Below are 22,972 nucleotides of genomic sequence, written 5' to 3'. Positions count from 1 at the left end.
GCCCTTGGTGGCACGCAGAGAGGAGAACGAGAATGACATCATTACCTAAGCGATGTTTACAGATCATTTGACGGCAGGCAACGCAAAACAGCGGCAATCCGCCAGTAATTTTGTGCAGCAAATAGCAAAATATCTCAACCTTCAGTCCAACAGAAGGCTAACGTTTAATGAACAGCACGGAGAAATGTGTGAGATATATTTCTTTTTCCTTTACATCCATCTGCTGTTTGGATGCACTTGTGTTTTGAATGCATGTTGCCCCGGTTATCCCAGGGAGAAGGGTCGGCACACACACACACAAAAAAAACCCTGACATCAGTGAGAAGAGAAACAACGCAAGGGGAGAGCCTGTGATTGGTTAGAGATGACATATTTGCCGTACCTGGGCTATTTTTAACAGCATTACCTCATTGGATTGATTGGAGGAGAGGCAGGCTGTTTTATACCAGTGTCAGTTACAGAGAGAGAGGGGGAGAGAGAGAGAGAGAGAGAGAGAGAGAGAGAGAGAGAGAGAGAGAGAGCATCCTTCATACACAGAACAACACTCACTTCAACAGCACCAACACCGCTCATCAAAGCAACTGCTGCCGCCAAGATATTTATCTGACCAGCAATTCGAACGCAACGCAAAAGGTGAGACCATCCTTTAAAAGAGTTTTTTTTTAATTTTGAGCTGACAGGTTTTCTTTAACGGGTAAAAATCCCTATTAATCCGAGTTGTGGCTGGTCTCACTTTGCGGGCAGGCAACCAGTCTATGTATATGTGTATAAGCAATCTTATACAGTTATATTTATTATGTTCTTCGTCTTTTCGAGTCTTGTTTTGCGTGCTGCATCGGATCCGGAGTAACAATTATTTCACACAGTACTGGAAATGACATTAAACGATCTCGAATCTTGTGATGCACACATAAAATTCTACCGTAGTTATAGCATGCAAACTGAGCAGATAATACACAAAAAGTCGAGGGATACATTTTACAGGGACTGTGTGACACCACGGTGTTATGCATTACGTCAATGTTAAATCATAATTCACAAATCGTTTTGCCTTTGTGGTCAGAGTGTTTTAAATATTTAATCGATGTTATGAAACGATGTATGTAACCTGCGCATCTTTCAGGTGTAGGAGAAGGCAGGGTCTGGAAGGATTGTTTTATTATGCCTCACTGGCAGTGTAGTGAAATGAACGACGCGGTACAGAATATTTGCTATCTCTCGCTGCAACCGAACGCAGGGAGATCCACGTCTTTTACTTGCGAAGGTGAAGCGGGGACGCGGTGTTGCATCTCCGCACGATGACAGTCGTGCAGAGTTGTGGATGTTGTGGCGAGAGGCTGCGGTACCAACAAGCTCGCATAATAACTGCTAAAGGAACGCTCTCCGAAGAGACCAGGTTTTGGAAACAGTGGCTGTATTCGCTGGAACAGAGCTGTGTAAGGGGACAGATTAAAAGGCATTCAAATTCACAGAAGGTTCGGAAATGGTAAATGGGTTACGTGTCGCAATAGTGCATAAATTTAGGATAAGTACTTGTCTCATCTTTTGAAGAGATTAGAAGTTAACGCATCCATGCCAACAGTAGAGCCTCGCACAGTGAGAGGGGGATGTGGGCGCATTGTTCAGAATCAGAATCGGGTTTAATATCACCGGCACTTGTCGTTAAACGTGTTGTTTACATTGCAATGCATCGTAAAAAAAACTAAAAATTACATTAATAAATATATTTTTAAATTAAATTAAATAAGTATTGCAAGAAGAGCAAAATCAGTATTGAAGTAGTCTAGCTGGGTTCATTGTCCATTCAGAAATCTGATGACTGTGGGACGAAAGCTTTGAGTGTGTGTCCTGTTCCATCTCCTCCTCCTTGAGCAGAGGGCATGTCCTGGAGGTGCTCCCGGAGGTGCTGGAGGTCAAATGACATGATAAATCCATGTCCTGATATTCCTGTGAGGTCAAAGTAAAAAGCTCCATCAGCAGCTTCTTCTAGGATGATCAAGGCGGGGGGAGGGAGGGATGTTCTCCCTGGCGTCCTGGCCAATATCTCTCCCTTGGCTAATATCACCAAAATAGACGCTCTGGTCATTGTCAGAGGGCTATTTTTATGGAAGTCTGCTGTGTGTAAGCCTGCCGCACTGTTGCCTATAAACAGTGATTACCTTTCAGATGTGTGTGCTGTAGCGGGAAGGTGGCAGAGATTGTGACAGGCACTTCGAAATGTTTTGGATTTTATGAATAAAGAAACTATTGAATACACAAGGGAAGGAGAGTAGGGAAATATTAGCAGGCGTGGAGAGAGGGCAGAGAATTGTGATTGAACTGGAAATCCTAGAGCAAAACCATACGTCATTGGGACAGCGCTGGAAGTGCCTTACATTTGATGGCGAATTGCTTCAATTACATTAATTCAGCCTAATCCCATTTTGCAGATCATCAAGCAATTACAATGCAGAGGTTAGAACCCTGATACTAAAACAGCGAAGGTTACAAGCACTTATCAGGTCAGGCAGCATCTGTGGAGGGAGAAGCAATGTAAATATTTCAGCTCATCCATGGAGTATACCTCATCACCCATAACTGGGGCATTGGTCACCGACAGCAGCTCACCAGAGTCCTCTTTCCTGGGCCAATCTTTCAAGTTGTCCCCAGGTGTAGCCCACCAAAGCTCCTTCCTCTCCCAGGGATGAAGTTCAAAGAGTTTCTGTTAACGTGTCTGAAGTTCTGGATTTTTACAGGATGGGGTTGCTAGTCCTGTCCTCAACCTTTTTCCCTTCAGAGCCAGGCTTGGGACCATCCATGGTGGAGTCCATCGGACTATTGTCCTGGATCATTAACCTGGTTTCTCTTTCCACTAATCTGTGCATTTGTCAGTCTGTGAGCCATGGAGCTAGTGGAAGATGGTTCTCCAGACTGGAATGAATGCCAACCCCAGCGTAAAGACAAAGTTTAGAAGAATGGGGAGCGGGTCTCATTGAATATTGAAAGGCCTAAAGTGGACGTGGAGAGGATGTTTCCTATAGTGGGGGAGTCTGGGACCATAGGGTAATGACTCAGAATACAAGGACGCTCCTTGTATTCTGAGGAGCAATTTCTTTAGCCAGAGGAAGGTGAATCTGTGGAATTCATTGTCACAGATGGCTGTAGAGGCCAAGTCTTTGGGTATATTTAAAGTGGAAGTTGATAGCTACTTGATTAATAAGAGTATCAAAAGTTATGGAAAAAGGGCAGGAGAATGGAGTCCAGAGGGATAATAAATCAGCCACAATGGAATGGCAGAGCAGACTTGATGGGCTGAATGGCCTAATTCTGCTTCTATGTCTTATGGTCTAGATGCTGCCTGACTTGCCGAGGATTTCCACCAGTCTCTGTCAAATGGTTTGTAAGAAATGCAATGCCGTGAGCTCTGAGGAGATAGCCTCTGGAGGGGGAAGGAGGAGAATTCGCTGGACGTTAAAACCTAATGTTCATGCTCTTCATCGCTGCAGAAGAGGAGGCCGGGGATTGACATGTCAGAATAGGCATGGGAAGTTGAATTCAAATGAATGGCTATCGGGATATCCCACACTTAGGAACAATATGCATCTATAAATTTGCTGATGATACACTCATTGTTGGTAGAATCTCAGATGGAGATGAGAGGGCATACAGGAGTGAGATATACCAGCTAGTTGGTGGTGGTGTAGTAACAACAGTTCAGGAAAGGTAAGACAAAGGAACATGAATCAATGCTCCCAGAGGGATCGGAAGTGGTAAGAGTGAGCAATTTCAAGTTCCTGGGTGTCAAGATCACCGAGGATCTAACCTGCTCTCAATAAAGAGGCAAGGCTATATTTCATTAGGAATTCAAGGAGATTTGATTTGTCACCTAAAATACTCGTAAAATTCTACAGATGTACTACGGAGAGCATCCTGAAAGGCTGCATCACTGTCTGGTATGGCGGGGGGGGGGGGGGCTATAGGGCCAAAAGAAGCTACAGAAAATTGTAAAGCTATTCAGATCCATCTTGGACACTAGCCTCTGTAGTATCCAAGGCAGCTTTAAGGACCGGTGCCTCAAAAAGCCGATGTCCATTATTAAGCAACCCGTCGCCAAGAACATACCTTCTTCTCATTGTTACCATCAGGAAGGAGGCACAGAGGTCTGAAGGCACACACTCAGTGATTCTGCCCCTCTGCCATCTGATTCCTAAATGGGGACACTGAACCCATGAACAATAACTCACTTTTTTATATTATTTCTGTTTTTGCACTATTTTTAATTTAACTATTTAAAATACATATATATACTTACTTTAATTGATTTACTTATTTTTTCTGTATTATCATGTATTGTATTGTTGCTGCTAAGTTAACAAATTTCACGACATTTGCTGGTGATATTAAATCTGATTCTGATTCTGATTCTGAAATATGCAAACTGGAGTGCAGTAAACATATAAAACAGGGGCTGGAATATACTTAATTCAGAACAACGTTCTATGCAGATTATATATCAGACATAGCACAGAAGCTAGAGTACATTCAAAAGCGATTAACCCAGCTGACTGTACACCCGGCCCCTCATTCCCAGGCTGGAGTACTTTATATGCCAAATAATACACTGGCTGGTATATTTTAGCCCACAGTAATACATAGGTTGAATATATTACAACACATATTGGTGTAATCTTATCTGCATACTCATCTGTTTGTTTAAAGTGATATCTACTTAAAAGATACTTACTAATTTTTCTGGAAGAAGAGTTTGGTTGAGAAGTTCATGTATCCTACCCTGGTCCACAATCTATATTGTTCCTCTCACATCGACAGTTCCCCAGTGCTTAATTCTGCCAGAGTAAGAAGGGGTTGGGGGATGGGGAGGCAGGAGCACAAGATGGCCAGTAATCTTATTCTGGCTTCTTCCCCCTTTTTTCCCAGTCCTGATGAAGGGTCTTGGCCGGAAACATCGACAGTTTATTCCTCTTCATTGATGTTGCCTGACCTGCTGAGCTCCGCCAGCATTTTGTGTGTGCTGCTCACATCTGCAGATTCTCTTGTACCCGGGCTACAGTGTCAGCAGCTATCTTTTTACTGTGTCCCCTTCAGGGACAACTATAGCCATCAGAAAACACAGGGGCGTGGTTCTCCATGTTCAGAAAGCAGACAGGAAGAGAGAGGCATGAGCAAAATTCATCATACCTTACACTATCCCATCCCTGACATCTATGGACTGAGGACTGACAATGTTTCGCTCAGTCAAATAGTCTTCACTTTTCTTTTTCAGTCAGGAATATTCTTGATAAGATCTCCTTCTCTGAGGGTCATGGTCATCTCTGAGCCAGGGAGGTGGGGTTATAGGTGCCAATCATTCAGTTTTATTTTCCCAGTTGCCATGGTGAGACTTGAGTCATTTCATCGGCCCAGAAGTTTAAGTGATTAGCCCACAATATGTGGCTATCCATTGGCTAGATTCGCACCTGCTAAGTCAATATGGTAACCGCACTGCCTAAGACTGCAAGGAATTGCAGAGAGGTCTGAACACCCAAACTAGCATCCTCTCCATCTGTCTGTCTACAGTTCCCGCTGCCTTAGGAAAGCAGTCAACATAAACAAAGGTGCCCCCCGTTATTAAAAACGCAAACACAAGGAAATCTGCAGATGCTGGAAGTTCAAGCAACACACACAAAAAATGATGGTGAACCAGCATTTTTTGTATGTGTTGCGCCCTTGTTATACTCTCTTCTCTCCTCTCCCATTGAATAGAAGATGCTACAGCCTGAGAACACGTCCCACCAGGCTCGAGGACAGTTTCTATCCCACTGTTATCAGCCCCTTGAATGGACTTCTTATACAATAAAGATGAACTCAGTCTACCTTGTCATGACCCCTGTGTTCCACCAGCAATGCACTTGCTCTGTAAATGTAACACTCTGTTTCTGCATTCCTTTATTAGTCTTCTTTTGGACCACCTCAATGTCCTGATGTGTGGATGGCATACGAACTAAAGCTTTTCACTGTATCTATTTACGTGTCACAATATCAATTAGGATGGATCCACAGCCCAACTCAGGAATGGGTAATGGGGAAATGAGGGACCGATAAACATGAAGGTAACTGAGTTCTTTGTACCTTGCCAGGATCCAATGGCGGGAGACAAGCAGCCGGTGAAGGCCATCAAGGCTGATGAGCTGGCGGCCATGCTGGAGGGCAAGACGGAGAAGGTGCTGGTCATCGACTGTCGTCCTGTAGCCGACTACAGCATCCTACATGTGCTCAATGCCATCAATATCTGCATGTCGATGATGGCAGAGGGCAGAGAGTGGCTCATCGACCTCCTGCAGCCTCACTCACTGGTAACAATGTGCTCTTGCTGATCTTGTTTCTGGTTCTCCTCACTTCCTGCAGGGGCTACCTTCTCACTGGAGGACAGAGGTCAGAGTAAAGGGATTACTGGGTTGTTAACCACCCTGAAGTCAGATGGAATATGCCAGGGACATGGGACAGCCCAATGAGTCTGCACCCACCATTAACCACCCATTTAGACCAATCCCATATTAACCTACTTTTTTATTTTTCCCACGTTCTGCTCAAACCCTCTCCCCCGAGGTACAACCCTTCACCCACATACTAGGGGCAATTTCCAGCAGCCAATTAACCCATCGACCCACACATTTCTCAGATGTGGGAGGAAACCGTAGCATCTGGAGGAAACTAACATGATCACAGGGAGAACATGAAAACTCCACACAGTCAGCAACCAAGGTCAGCATAAAGCCCGGGTCTCTGGCACTGTGAGGTTGTGCCACTAGAAGTAATCCATGGAGATCACGTGCAGAAATTATTTTCACAAGAAGGATCTTTTTCCAGTTGCCTTGGCTAGTTCTCTTTGTTTTAAGGAACTGGAGATGCACATCCTGCTGCTAGGAGCAATCCAATCAAACGCAGCGGACAATCTTTCTCCTTTCTGATTGGTTGTGAGGATATGGGACTCCTAGGGGATGGACCAATGATTTGAGATGGGAAGGTCATATGATCCAACCTCCATGAATCTACCCAGTGGTGCTGGCTCACAACTGCAATTTGATCCTCACCCATCTGTTTGGAGTCTGCACATTTGTCCCAGGACAGCAGGTGTGTTCTGGTTTCCTCTCAAATCCTGAAGACAGGTGTAGGTTAACTGGCTGCTCGTAAATTACTCCTGGTCTATAGAGTAGGTGAGTGGCCCGAGAGTCCGTGGGGTATTAGTAAGCAAGTAAGAGGCAATCAGTTGAAGGGTGCTAAGGAGGGGAAAGGGATTGATGCAATAACTCTGGAGCCAACATAGATTCAACAGACCAAAAGGACTATTATGAAACAGCATGAATAACTTTCATTCACCTGTTGATTCCACAATCATAAACACAGGAAGTTCTGCAGATGCTGGAGATCCAGAGCAACACACACAAAAAATCTGGGGGAACTCAACAGGTCAGGCAGCATCTATGGAAATGAATGAACAGTTGACGTTTCAGGCTGAGACCCTTCTTCATTCCTGATGCTGCATGACCTGCTCAGTTCCTCCAGCATTTTGTGTCTGTTGCTTCGATTTCCAGCATTTGCAGATTTTCTCTTGTTTGTGAAATGGGGACATATACATACTTTGAACTTTTAAATATAGAAATAAGAGTTTGGTGGGTGTTGTCTACCGAGAACAAGCCATTGAGGGCAAGTTAATCAAGACTTACTTTATCGCTTGATAACATGTGATTGATCATTCTGCAGACGGAGGGACAGGAACTGGTGCTGTACGACCAAGAAGCAGAAGGTGCCCAGACTCCAGTGTCCATTGGCAACCTCACCACCCTTCTCAGAGAAGTGGAGGACCACTTCAGCAACGTGTATTTCCTAAAAGGTACAGGCTGTGATTTCAAGGGAAAGTCTCACATGCTAAGCAAGCTATCAGAAATATCTTCTGCATTGCCCCCTCATCACTTAAAGGCATAGTCATAGAACACCACAGCAGAGAAACAGGCCCTTCGGTCTGTCTATTCTGTGCCAAACTATTACTCTGCTTGGTCCCATCATATAGCCCTCCATACCCCTCCCATCTATGTACTTATCCAAATTTCTTTTAAATTTTGAAATCAAACTCACATTCATCATTTCCACTGGCAGCTCATTCCATACTTTTGCCACCCTCTGAGTGAAGAATTTCCCCCTCGCGTTCCCCTTAAACATTTCACCTTTCACCCTTAACCAAACAACTCAGTTCTCAGTGGAAAAAGCCTGCTTACATTTGCCCTATCTCTATTCATAATTTTGTATACCTATATCAAATCTCCCCTCATTCTCCTACACTCCTATCCTAAGTTATTGAACTTTTCCTTATAACTCAGGTCCTCAAGTCCTGGCAACATCCTCGTAAATTTTCTCTGCACTATATTCTTTCAATCTTATTGATATCTTCCAGTAGGTAGGGGACCAGAACTGCACACAATGCTCCAAATCTGGCCTCACCAATGCCTTATACAACATCAACATAACATCCCAACTCCTGTACTCAATACTCTGATTTATGAAGGCCAACGTGCCAAAAGCTCTCTTTACAACCCTATCTATTGTGACACCACTTTCAAGAAATTATGGACCTGTATTCACAGATCTCTCTGTTCTACCACACTCCTCTTTCTCCTACCCTGGTTTGTCCTCCCAAGGTGCAATACCTCACACCTGTCTCCACTAAACTTGTTCTCACCTGACATGAGCTTGGGTGCAAATCCAAAGGTCATTCTCCAGGTGGCATGGGTCAGCTGTCTCTGTGTGCTTCATGCTCAGGGTTTAGTGCCTGAAAGTATCTGAGCAAGGAGACGTACTTATTTTCCAGCAGAGACATCTGCTTGGTGGTCAGCACTGTGGATAATTGTTGCATTGGTTTTCCACTTTGTAGTTGAGGACAATACCTGGAAAGTAGCATCATAGGTAGACAGAGAGCGTTGAGGCACATCGGCCTTCATAAATCAGAGTATTGAGTACAGGAATTGGGATTCATGTTGTGTTGAAGTTGTATAAGACACTGGTGAAACCAAATTTGGGGTATTTTGTGTGGTTCTGGTCACCTAACTACAGGATAGATATGAATAAGATTGAAAAAGTACAGGCAAAATTTACAAAGATTCTCTTGTTTTGTAGCAATAAAGTCACAGGCCTTCCACCACCCTGTCTGTAACTCTGTACTATGATTTCGTTCACAGGAGGCTTTGTGGAATTTTCCTCATGCTTCCCAAGCTTATGTGAAGGGAGGTGTCCTGGTTTCCTCAGTTCAAGCCTCTCGCAGCCTTGCCTGTCCACGTGCGATGTGGGACCCACACAGATCCTCCCGTGTTTCTACCTGGGCTCACAGAGTGACGTCCTTAACAAGGTTAGTACATCACAGAATCACATCAGATCCAGGGCCCAGGAACTGAGAGAAAACAAAACTGGAAATTGGAGCATCTGGGGGATTCTTCTGAAACCTTTTCAAGAGATTGGTGAGATTCTTTGAAAGGGGTGAATATAATCCAGGGGCCTTGGATATCTTGGTGTCTCAGGTAGACAGGGCAGTGAAGAAGACATGTGAACAATGGCCTTCATCAGTCAGGGCAATGAGTATAGGAATTGGGACATTATGTTGCAGTTGTACAAGATGTGGGTGTGACCAAACCTGGAGTATTATGTACTGTTATCGAGAAAAGTCTTCAAGCAGAAAGAGTGCAAAGATTTACGTACTGGGACTTGAATGCCTAAGTTATAAAGAGAGGTTGGGCAGGCTGAGACTTTATTATTTGGAGCATAAGAGACTTGACAAAAAAGTATAAAATTACGAGGAGCATAGATAGGGTGAATGCACACAGTCTTTTTCCCAGGGAAAGTGAATCAGGAATTAGGGGATATAAGATTAAGGTGAAAGGGGAAAGATTTAACAGGGGCCTGAGGGGCAGGGGGGTGGTGCACACATGGGCAAAAGCTGCCAGAGGAAGTGGATCAGGCAAGTACAATTATAACATTGAAAAGGCAATTGGACAGGTATATGAATAGGAAAGGTTTAGAGGGATATGGGCCAGAGGCTGTGGTCATGCTATATATGTTTTGACGCTTATCCAACAAATAAAGCTGATCTTAATTCACTTTAATCTTAAATGTGGGCAATGGGATTAGATGAGTGGCATGGAGAATTGGGTTGACAGGCCTGTTTATTTGCTGGATTACTCTTTGACTCGGGGACTAGGAATCTGCTGATCATTGGAGATCTCTCAGTGAATCTAGGAGAGGGGTTAGGAACAGCTGGGATGGGACAAAACTTGATATATGGATCTCCTGGGAGTGAATGGAATCTGTTTTATTTCATTAAGCTTTGGAATTATATATCTATGTTGTATAGGATCCTTGGAGGGGCAATTCTTGGGGATTTAAGGCAACAGTGGAGATAACTGTTTAAGAAACCACAATGCACTGTTCATGAACACTAGGAATTCTGCAGTTGCTGGAAATCCAGAGCAACGCGCACAAAATGCTGGAGAATCTCAGTAATTCAGGCAGCATCTACAGACGTGAATAAACAGTCAATATTCATGCCATCAGGTTGAAGGCTACCCAGACATTTTGTGTGTGATGCTCAGTTCATTGACAGATATGGGGCATATGCTATTGGCCACCCCTAACAACCCTTTGAACTGTTGGCTGATGGGCCACTTCAGATGGTATTTAAGAGCCATTGTATTGGGCAAATTTGGAAAGGATAGCAAAATCTCCAAACTGCAGATGTGTTCGGAAGGTAGATCAGAAGATTATTGAAATCTGTCAGGCCTCCTACAATAGAGTGGCAGCTATGTGGAGTTACGAGAGGAGGTGGGAGGAGGAGGAAATGGGCCATGCTGGATGGTGAATGTTTTTTGATTAGAGTGGCACTGTTTTCTTCCAGGATTTAATGGTTCAGAACAGGATTACTCACATCCTGAACGTGAGCAGCAATTGCCCGAAGCCGGCCTTTATCCCTGACAGTCACTTCCTGAGGATCCCTGTCAATGACAGCTACTGTGACAGCCTCCTCCCCTGGCTCAACAAGTCAGTGGAATTCATAGGTAGGTTGAAGGCATCAATCAGGATAGAGAGTTACATCGTTGTGTGAGCAAGGACATCAGCAAATGGCACCATGAATTGTCGTTCCCATTCTTGCTAAATGCTGGAGCCTCATGAGCTCCCTCATGAAAAGTAAACCATCTGAGATGCCTCCAAACTGATACCATCAACATCTATTTCTCTAACTTCCGGTAATTTCCCCCCCTCTTCCTCTCTTCTTCTATTTCCCATCTGGCTCCCCTCTTACCCCTTCTCTTCTTCTCAGCTGCCAATCACCTTCCTCTGGTCCTCCTCCTCCTTTCCTTTCTCCCTTCAGCCCTTTACCTTCTCCACCTGTCACCTCCCAGCTTCTTACTACATCCCACCTCCCTCACTCACCCACCATCTCCCTCACTTACCCACCATCTCCCTCACTCACCCACCTTCTCCCTCACTTACCATCTCCCTCAGGCACCCACCTTCTCCCTCACTTACCCACCATCTCCCTCACTTACCCATCATCTCCCTCACGCACCCACCTTCTCCCTGACTCACCCACCATCTCCCTCACTTACCCACCTTCTCCCTCACGCACCCACCTTCTCCCTCACTCACCTACCGTCTCCCTCACTCACCTACCTTCTCCCTCACTCACCCACCTTCTCCCTCATTCACCCATCATCTCCTTCACTCACCCACCATCTCCCTCACTCACCCACCTTCTCCCTCATTCACCCATCATCTCCCTCACTTACCCACCATCTCCCTCACTTACCCACCATCTTCCTCACTCACCCACCTTCTCCCTCACTCACCCACCATCTCCCTCACTTACCCACCATCTCCCTCACTTACCCATCATCTCCCTCACTCACCCATCATCTCCCTCACTCACCCACCATCTCCCTCACTCACCCACCATCTCCCTCACTTACCCATCATCTCCCTCACTCACCCACCATCTCCCTCACTTACCCATCATCTCCCTCACTCACCCACCATCTCCCTCACTCACCCACCATCTCCCTCACTTACCCACCATCTCCCTCACTTACCCATCATCTCCCTCACTCACCCATCATCTCCCTCACTCACTCACCATCTCCTTCACTCACCCACCATCTCCCTCACTTACCCACCATCTCCCTCACTTACCCACCATCTCCCTCACTTACCCACCATTTCCCTCACGCACCCACCTTCTCCCTCACTCACCCACCTTCTCCCTCACTTACCTACCTTCTCCCTCACCTGGTCTCATCTATCACCTGCCAGCTTGTACTCTTTCACCTCCCCCTCACCTTCTTATTCTGCCTTATACCCCCTTCATTTCCAATCCTGATGAAAGATCTCAGCCCAAAGCATAGGTTGTGTATTCCTCTCCATAGGCACTGCCTGACCATAAAAGACAGGAGCAGAGTTAGGCATTTCGACCCAACAAGTCCGCTACACCATTTCATCATGGCTGATCTATTTTCCATTCTCCTGCCTTCTTCCAATACCCTTTCACACCCTGACTAACAACAGACCTATCAACCTTTGCCTTAAATACACCCCATGACCTGGCCTGCACAACCATCTGTGGCAACAAATTCCACAGATTCACAACCCCCTGGCTACAGAAGTTCCGTCTCATCTCTGTTCTAGATGAACATCTCTAAAGGGAAGTCCTTCTATTCTGAGACTGTGCCCTCTGGTCCTAGACTCCCCTACTATAGAAAACATCCTCTCCACATTCACTCTATCTAGGCCTTTCAACATCGATAGGTTTCAATGAGATCCCCCTCATTCTTATAAATTTCAGCGAATACAGGTCCAGAGTCATCAAATGTTCCTCATACGATAAGCCTTTCATTTCTGGATTCCTTCTCATCAACCCTTTCCAATGTCAGCATCTCCAAGGTAAGGAGCCAAAAACTGCTGACAATAGTCCAAGTGAGGCCTCACCAGTGCCTTATAAAGCCTCAGGCATCACATCCTTCTTTTACATTCTAGTCTTCGCAAAATGAATGCTAACATTATATTTGCCTTCCTCACCACTGACTCAACCTGCAAACTAATCTTTAGGGAATTCTGCATGAGGACTCCCAAGTCCTTTTGCACCTCAGATTTTTGAAGTCTTTTGCCCTTTTAGCAAATAGGCGATGCTTTTGTTCCTTCTACCAAAGTGCATGACCATAAACTTCCCAGCACTGTATTCTATTTGTAAGTTTTTTGCTTATTCTCCTAATTTGTCTGAGTGTTTCTGCTTCCTCAACACTCCATGCCCCTCCACCTATCTTCATATCATCTGCAAACATGGCCACAAATTCATCAATTTCATCATCCAAATCATATAACGTAAACATATAACGTAAAAAGAAGCAATCACAAAAGCCCTGTGATACATCACTAGTCACCGGTAGCCAACCAGAAAAGGCTCCCTTTACTCCTACTCTTTGCCTCCTGCCAATCAGCCAATGCTTTATCCATCCTAGTATCTTTCCCATAATACCATGAGCTCTTAGCTTGTTTAGCAGCGTCATGTGTGGCACCCTTCTGAAAATCCAAGTACACAAGATCCACCGATTCTCCTTTGTCTATCCTGCTTGTTATTTCCTCAAAGAATTCCAACAGATTTGTCAGGCAAGATTTCCACTTAAGGAAACCATGCTGATTTTGGCCTGTTTTATCATGAGCCTCCAAGTACTCTGAGACCTCATTCTTAACTATCTACTCCAACATCTTCCCAATCACTGAGGTCAGGCTAACTGGCCTATAATTTCCTTTCTTCTGCCTCCCTCCTTTCTTGAAGAGTGGAGTGACATTTTCAATCTTCCATTCTTCCAGAACCATGCCAGAATCTAGTGTTTCTTGAAAGATCACTACTACTGCCTCTGCAATCTCTTTACCTACCTTTTTCAGAAGGCTGGGGTGTACACCATCTGGTGCAGGTGACTTATTTACCTTCTCCCTAGTAATAGTAATTGCACGATGAAGATAGATGCAAAATATTTGTTTAGTTCACCTTTGTCCCTTATTACTACTGCTCCAGCATTATTTCCCAGCAGTTCAATATCTACTGTCACCTCTCTTTTACTCTTCATATATCTTTAAAAACATTTGGTTACCTCTTTGATATTATTGGCTAGCTGACCTTTATATTTCATCTTTTCCCTCCTTATAACTTTTTAGTGGCTTTTGTTGGTTTTTAAAAGCTTCCCAATCTAACCCTGTTAATCCTTGCTCAATTGTATTTCCTGTCTTTTGCTTTATGTTGGCTTTGATTTCCCTTGTCAGCCTTGGTTATGTCATCCTGTCTTTAGAATCCCTTTTCTTTGAGATGTCTCTATCCCACACCTTGCACATCCCTCCCAGAAATTCCAATCATTGCTGCTCTGCTGTCATCCCTGCCAGTGTCCCCTTCCAATCAAGCTTAGCTAGCTCCTCTCTCGTGCCTCTGTAATTCCCTTTATTCCACTGTAATACTGATTCATCTGACTTTAGCTTCTCCCTCTCAAATTGTGGGTTGAGGTCTATTATATTATGATCACTGATTCTTTCCCAAGTGCTCCTTTACAAAAATCCACCCTGTAGGCGTTCTACATCTTCTGATCCTATGCCACTTCTTTCTAAGAAATAGATTTAATTTTTTACCAACTGAGCCATCTTACCCCCTCTGCCTGTCTTTTCGATACAATGTGTATCCTTGGATGTTAAGCTTCCAGCTATGATCTTCTTTCAGCCACAACTCAGTGATGCCCACAAAGTCGTACCTGCCAATCTCCAACTGCACTACAAGATCATCTACTTTATTCTGTGTACTGCATGCATCCAGCTATAGCGCCTTCAGCCCTGTATTTGTCACCCTCTTCAATACTGTCTCCATGTTAAACTGCAACTGCAATTTTGCCCTATCGCCTGTCTGTTCTTCCTGACAGTCTTACTAATCACTGCATCTACTTGTATACCAACTGCTCTATCCTCAGCCCTATTACTCTGGTTCCCATACCCCTGCCAAATTAGTAGAAACCCTCCCCAACAGCTCTAGTAAACCCGTTCTCAAAGAAATTTGTCCCCTTCAGGTTCGGTTGTAACCTGACCTGCTGAGATCCTCCAGCATTTTGTGTGTGTTGCTCACTAAAAGTATGCTCTTTATTTATTTGTTCATGGACATTGTCCATCCTTAAATTCCCTTGAACCGAGGAAGCAGCTGAGATTCAACCAAACTGATAGCTCTGTGGGCAAAAATGCCGTGTTAATGACAGAAGCCGCAGGAGAATGGCCAGTCTGGTTCAAGCTGACAGGAAGGCGACAGTAACTCAAATAAGCACACAGTACGGAAGAGCATCTCTGAACTCATAACATGTCAAACCTTGAAGTGATTACAGCAGTAGAAGACTGCGAACGTACACTCAGTCATCACTTTATTAGGTACAGGAGGTTCATAATGAAGTGGTCACTGAGTATACATTTCTGGGATTTGATCTCACACCTCTAGACCAATAGTCCAGACCTATAGCTGTGAAGTCAAAGTGCCAGGGTCCGTATAACGTGAGGTCAGCGCCACACACCATAGCATAGTGAGTATCGCCTCACTTTACACTGCGCTAGCTGCATGATGGGGTTCAATTCCTGTGCTCTGTTAGGAGTTTGTACAGCTTCCTCTGGCTGCTCTGGTTTCTCCTTATTCTTCACTGCTGACCTGTTGTGTGGTCTTTGCTTTACACAGACACAGTGCGCTCCATGCAATGCCGGGTCTTGGTTCACTGCCTGGCTGGGATCTCACGATCTGCGGCGATTGCAATCGCTTATGTCATGAGGACAATGGATCTCTCCCTGGATGATGCCTACAGGTATGAATGGGGTGAAACAGATCCTACATGGGTCATGGGAATTGGCCAACAGGCTTGAGGAACACAATCCATTCTGCATCAAGTTCTTTCTGCAGAGCTGGGGTATGGAGATGAGATTGTATATATCACATCTTCTCTTATGATCGTCACCTTGTTGTGGTGGAGAGGCTTGTAAGTTCCCGAGATCCCAAGAGTGATGCTGCCTGGTAGTAGATCATTGCCTCTCTGACTGAAGGTCTGTGACTACTGGAGTCCCACAGGGGTGGATGCTGAGTCTTGTTGTTTGTTGTCTATATCAACAATCTGGATGATAATGTGGTTATTTGGATCAGCAAGTTTGCAGATGGCACCAAGATTGAGAGTGAAATTGGCCAGCTGGAAAAATGGACTGAAAAATGGCAGATAGAATTTAATGCAGACAAGTGTGAGGTGCTGCACCTCAGTAGGACCAACCAGGGTAGGTCTTGCACAGTGAGTGGTAGGGAACTGAAGAGTGTAGTAGAACAAAGGGATCAGAGAATACAGGTCCATAATGCATCAATAGTGTCGGCATGGGTAGATAGGATTGTGAAGAAGGCTTTTGGCATATTGGCCTTTATAAATCAAAGTACTGGGTACAGGAGATGGGATGTTATGTTGAAGTTGTATAAGACATTGGTGAGGCCTAATTTGGAGTTTTGTGTGCAGTTTTGGTCACCTACATACAGGAAAGATGTAAACAAGGTTGAAAGAGTACAGAGAAAATTTACAAGGATGATGCCGGGACTGGAGGACCTGAGTTATAAGGAAAGATTGAATAGGTTAGGAATTTTGGATTGTAGAAGATTGAGGGGAGATTTGATAGAGGTATACAAATTATCAAGGGTATAGACAGGGTAATGCAAGCAGGCTATTTCCACTGAGGTTGGGTGCGACTACAACTAGGGGTCATGGGTTAAGGGTGAAAGGTGAAAAGTTCGTAAGGAACATAAGGAGAAACGTCTTCACTCAGAGGGCAGTGAGAGTGTGGAACAAGCTACCAGCACAATTGCTACATGCCAGTTCTATTTCAACATTTAAGAAGTTTGGATAGGTACATGGATGGTAGGGGTTTGGAGGGCTATGATCCTGGTGCAAGAAGATGGGAGAAGGTAGTTTAAATGATTCAGCATAGACTAGATGGACCGAAGGGCCTGTTTCTGTGCTGTATGTTTCCATGGCTCTATGACTCCTAATAAAATACAGCTGCTGTTTTGCCTTGTTTGTAATTGCATCAACATGTTGGACCTAGGATAAGCTGCCTTTTAAGTTGCTTCCATAAAAATTGGTAAGGATTGATGGCAAGATGCCAAATTTCTTTAGCGTCCTGAAGGAATAGAGGTGTTGATAAACTTTTTTGGCCGTGGCATCTATATGATTGGACCAGCACGAGCTATTGGTGATGTTCACTCCCAGGGATTAGAAGTTCTCAACCCTCTCAGCCTCAGCTGATGTAGGCAGGAGCATGTGACTTGCCCCACCCTTTATGGGAGTCAGTAACCAGCTCTTTAGTTTTTCTGACATTCAGGGACACCATGACATTCGGTTCTCTGTGTCTATCCTGTACTCTATCTCGGTGCTATTTGAGAAGTGGTCCACCATGTGGTGTCATCTGTCAACTTATAGAGGGAGTTTGGGCAGAATCTAGCCACACGTTCATGAGTGTGCAGCGGGTAGCGTAGGGGGATGAAAATGCAGCCTTGCAGGGCACCAGGGTTGAGGATCATCATGATGGGGGTGTCCTCAGTTGTAAATTGGCTGCTGTAAATGACCCCTGGCGTGGGGAGGCGGGGAGTTGGGTGGGGAAGATCAGGAGATGTTTATCGGCATGCATGGGTAAGAGGGGCAATGGGTTGGCATGATCAAGCTAGGGCTTTTCTCTTTGGATTGAAGGAGGATCAGAGGTGACGGTAGAGGTGCACAAGATGATAAGTGGTAGAGACCAATTAGATACCCAGGGACTTTTTTCCAGGGTGTAAATGGCTAATACAAGGGAGCATAATTTTAAAGTGATTAGAGGAGCTTGTAAGGGGGATGTCAGAAGTAGATTATTTACACAGAGATCGATGAGTGCACGGGCACCCTGCCAGGACTGGTGGTAGAGTTCGACACATTAGAACCATTCAAGAAATTCTTAGATAGGCACATGGATGAAAGGAAAATGGAGGGCAATATAGGAGGGAAGGGTTAGATTAGGATCTTAGAGTGGGTTAAAAGGTCAGCACAATATTTTGGGCCAAAGGGCCTATACTGTAATGTTCTATGTTCCATGTTCTATGAGCTTAATTGGTTGATTGGCCTTGAAAAAGAAATATGAAATATAAAATAATTGCCTTGCATAGATTGATAGTAGTCTGCCTCTTGTAGGTATGTGAAGGACCGAAGGCCCACCATCTCTCCAAACTTCAACTTCTTGGGGCAGCTGGTGGAGTATGAGAAAGCCATCCAAATTCAAGGTTCTGCCTACGCGGATAATGGAGTCCTCCTTCCTGGCGATGCCTCGCGAGACATTGGAACCCCCAAGCCTGACACCAGCGAGGAGCCAACTGATGAAAGTCCAATGGTTGCCACCCAAAACGTTCCAGACCAATGCACAGCTCACCCAGACAATGACACAAGCAACCATTCCGAGAAATCTGCGGAGGGCACCTCCGAGATGGCAGCTTTGCACCTAGGGCTTACCAACCTCCGACTCTCACCAGAGCGCGCCGCGCAAGCGACCTGCATGAAGCGGTCCTTCTCGTTGGATGTGAAGTCTGCCTACCCTCCGAGCCCACCTGTCAGCTGCTTCCAGACCCCAGAGAGAGGTACTGTCCCGAAACTGCTCGGCCTAGGGAGCAAGCTGGCAGCCGGCGCCTTCAACCCCTTCACCCTGTTGTTCGGGAATGTCAGGAAAGCCCGCGGAAAAGAAGTCACTGCACCCAAAGGAGCCATGCGGACGCTCAAGCCTCAGCAGAAATGTGGCGGCCTCCAAGTGCCTCCTCTTCCCACCAGCCTTGACCAAGGACTGACTCAGCCATCTTGCCTGGTTCACAAGAAAGATGGTGGTTCAGATACTTCCAGAAGGCGACTGCCTCTGACCTTGCCCATTCCCAAGCAGGCAAGCTCGCCCCTTCTCAATTGCAGCTCGTGCCTAATTACTGTGCACACAAAGAGGACAGAGCTATCGTTGTTCGATCACCCATACAGCGATCCCATTAAATCTGGCCACGTCACGGGGAATGCAGCTCTGTACACTGAAAACATGGTGAAATCATAATACCACCTAACAAAATGGACAAATTCAACTCATACTGAAATCTATCCAAGCTGGGTGAGCTCCTCTTAAGAGGAAGATCGAAGAGGTCAAAGAGCTGCCGTCTGACCTTTCACCTGCCTCACTTTGTTGACTTTGCTGTTGGTTGTGGGCTCCCCAGACCATATTGGGTTGGCTGTCAGTCAAATCTCACTGGAATCATCATTATGCTGGAGCACAGTTACACGCAGAAGCTGGTGTGCACCTCCATAATAAACGGTCCGTGCAGGAACTTGGTGAACATGCCTGAAGGCTGGAGATCCTCATTTCTTTTGTTAGTCAAATTTAAAACTTGAAATTTGAGAATTTTTGGAAGTAGGACCAAAAATTCTTGGGAAAAAAATGGGCTCAAAGCTCTTTTGAAGAAGAGCTTAAGGCTAAAACTATTTCCGGGGGTATGCTGATACTGGATCACAGCAATCCAATTCTACTCAGACCTCCAGTGTTGGTGGCTGTTAATAGTGAAGGTTTCTGGACTTTAGTTATACTGCATGAAAGGCAGCAAAGCCCACACTGCTGAGGTGATGGGCATGTTATTTTTGGAACTGAAATGGACAGCAGTGAATCACTGAAATGGATGGAAACTTTGAGTTTTAGACAATACTCTGTGTGTGTATTGAGTGGAATTATGTATTGCACAGTGAAGCACGATTTGCACTGCACTCTCTCCGGAAGCTAAGCGAAGAGACTGAAATGCTAATTTGTACATGATTTTTGAAGGGGTGAATGGCCTCTGTAGGATTCTTTTGTCTTTATACAGGAGAAGTGGGTGGGTGGAGGGCGATGTATCGAGAGGAAGCCATGAACAGTATGTGTTAGTTCAGAGTGGTTGTGTTATTTGATTGGGTGTTAGGTTAGGTTTCTTACTCCATGTTCTCAAAGGGTTAAATGGATCTCTGTCTGAAGAGGGTTCATCATTTTCTTACTGACTCCCAAATGAAAGTCGATGGGTGAGGTTTAAGCAGCCAAATTCTTCTGGTGGTAGGGCAAGGTCCAAGTCTGAAATATTTATTGTGAGGTCTGTTGATTTATTTGCATTGGTTCATGGGATGTGGAAGTGACTGTCAAAGCCAACATTTGTTATGCATCCCTGTGGCTTGTTGGGCTATTTCACAGGTTCAGTTAAGATCCAATTCTGTTGGCAGGTCTGGAGTCACACACAGGCCAGAGCACAGAAGGACAGCAGAATAACTCCTCTGAGATTTACCCTGTGAACAAAGTTCTCCCCACGTCTGTGCCAGTAACTTTCCCATTTGTCTGTAACTTGAGTGAATGGTGAATTGTGGCTGATAGGATCAACACGTGTAGTAGAACGCATCACAATGTGTCAACATTGGGCTGGATTTTTATGACAAAGGATTTCATGTGGTGTCCAACGATAACAAGAAGATATACACTTATTTCAATGTCTTGGTACCTTAAGTAGCCAATCTCAAGATCAGGTGGTTCTAACAGTGAGATATTGGCCTCGTGTTTATAGGGCCCAGTGGTTTTACTGACCAAGAGCAATGATTTTTTATTCAGAAACTCTGATCTGAATTACATGGTCTATCTGTAGCTGGGAGTACAGAAGAATGTTGGCCAAGTGCTGAAAAACAGGATAAGCATAGAGAGGTATCAATGACCAGCGTCGGTATGGTGCCTCTCACTCAAAGGTAGGGTTCAAATAAAACAGTTCAGGGGCAGGCAGATATCCTGGCAGCCCACAACAGTCTGTCATTGAAACTTGGGATGAGAAGGAAATAGACAGTTAAAAATAGTAAATTTTATTTTAATTTAGAGATACAGCATGGTAACAGGCTCTTTTGGCCCAATGCGCCCACGCCATTCAATTACACCCCTGCGACTAACTAACGTACTAAGTTGTACATTTTTGGACTGTGGGAGGAAACCAGAGCAGCTGGAGGAAAGGCATGCACTCACAGGGCGGTGGCAGGAATTGAACCCAGGTATAATGGTATTACACTACCGTGCCACCCCTAAAAGTCGGGACCCCAGCGTTATAAATCTTCTTCATCATGAGAAATATCTTTCATTTACAATATCCATTTCTGGGCAAGTCTTTTAAACCATCCCCATTAAACAGTCGGAGCATTTAATTTTAAGACACTTGTTTTAGTCTCGAAGTATATCTGGAATTTTAATGTTATGATCATTATTCTCTACTTTCCTTCAGCCTAACTTTTAGCATTTTCGCTTGGTGTGAACTGAAGACCAGGATGGCTAGAATCTTGTGTAACTAAAATTAAGCTCAGCAGAGACAAAAGGCCAAAACTATCTTCAGTGAGGTGAAAAGGAAGTAAGATGCAGATTATTAGGGTGACGTCAAAGAACTAAGCGCCAGCAACCCAGGTCCAATTTCTGCCGCTGCTTGAAAGGAGTTTATATGCGCTCCCCCATGACCATATGGGTGTCCTCTGAGAGCTCTGGTTTCCTCCCACATTCCAAAGGTGTACAGGTTAGGAGATTAATTGGTCTCATGAGTGTAATTGGGCAGCACAGACTCATTGGGCTGGAAGGACCCGTTACCAGCTTTACCTCTAAATAAAATGATTCCCCTTGCTCCTGGAGCTGTCTGACATTGGAATTGGAAAGAATATACTATCAATCTTACAGAGGAGACAGCACATTCTCAAAGTAAGTGCTGAGGGAGGTTTGCTTTGCATCCGTCTTGTTGTCTTCACCCTGAGGTTTACCCTGTGTTTAAATGACCTACAATGCATTGGAGCAGCATGTGTGGGATTTTGTGCATGATGATTGTTGTCATGGTTTTGTACTTAAATGTTGATTAAAGATGTTCTTGTTTTGTATTGGTCAGTTTATTTTTCTGTTTTTGATTTCATTCTGGGGATGAAGAACAGGACCTGAACATACACTCAGTGGCCACTTTATTAGGTACACCTGTACACCCACTCATTAATACAAATATCTAATCAGCCAGTCATGTGGCAGCAACTCAATGCATAAAAGCATGCAGACATGGTCAAGAGGTTCAGTTACTTTTCAGAACAAACATCAGAATGGACAAGAAATATGAACTGAATGATTTTGATTGTTGCTGCCCGACAGGGTTGTTTGAGTATCTCAGAAACTGCAAATCTCCTGGGATTTTCATACACAACAGTCTCTAGAGTTTACAGAGAATGGTGCAAAAATCAAAAAAAAGATCATCCAGTGAGCAGCAGTTCTGTGAGTGAAAATGCCTGGTTATTGAGAAAGATCGGAGGAGAATGGCCAGACTGGTTTAAGCTGACAGGAAGGCAACACGAACTCAAATAACCACACATCACAACAGTGGTGTGTAGAAGAGCATCCCTAGATGCACAACACATCGACTCTTGAAGTGGATGGGCTACAGCAGCAGAAAGCCACACCCGGTTCCTCTCCTGTACCTAATAAAGTGGCCACTGAGTGTATTTCCTCAATGTAATTTCTTGGAATTAATTCTTCAATGTTTTCCCTCTGCAAAGAAGGTGTTTCTTATGACCTGTGGGGATCTTTTGGCCAACTTTGTATATCTAGTTGTCTAGTCTCTGAATCCAACCTGCTCTGCCTATCTTCACCGAGATGCAGCACAGAGTGACAGAGTGTCATAGGAAGTCAGTCCAGTCTGTGGCCATCAAACTTTACAACTCCTCCCTTGGAGGGTCAGACACCCTGAGCCAATAGGCTGGTCCTGGACTTATTTCCTGGCATAATTTACATATTACTATTTAACTATTTATGGTTTTATTACTATTTAATTATTTATGGTGCAACTGTAACGAAAACC

General features: G+C 44.7%; 1 protein-coding gene across 1 annotated transcript; it reads left to right on the top strand.

The window, feature by feature from the left end:
• Window positions 1–485: 485 nt before the first annotated feature.
• LOC140205016 (dual specificity protein phosphatase 8-like) lies at window positions 486–22,010 on the top strand. The gene is made up of 7 exons (XM_072272076.1): window positions 486–633; window positions 6,117–6,332; window positions 7,741–7,870; window positions 9,210–9,376; window positions 10,916–11,075; window positions 15,764–15,887; window positions 18,273–22,010. Exons 2-7 carry the CDS (start codon window positions 6,123–6,125, stop codon window positions 19,162–19,164), a joined length of 1,683 nt encoding a protein of 560 aa, XP_072128177.1. The 5' UTR covers window positions 486–633; window positions 6,117–6,122; the 3' UTR covers window positions 19,165–22,010.
• The last annotated feature ends 962 nt before the right edge of the window (window positions 22,011–22,972 follow it).

Source organism: Mobula birostris, chromosome 11, assembly GCF_030028105.1.
Source record: "Mobula birostris isolate sMobBir1 chromosome 11, sMobBir1.hap1, whole genome shotgun sequence".
Lineage (NCBI taxonomy): Eukaryota > Metazoa > Chordata > Chondrichthyes > Myliobatiformes > Myliobatidae > Mobula > Mobula birostris.
The sequence above is the reverse complement of the archived record's forward strand: the minus strand, read 5'-3'. Positions and strand labels throughout refer to the sequence as shown.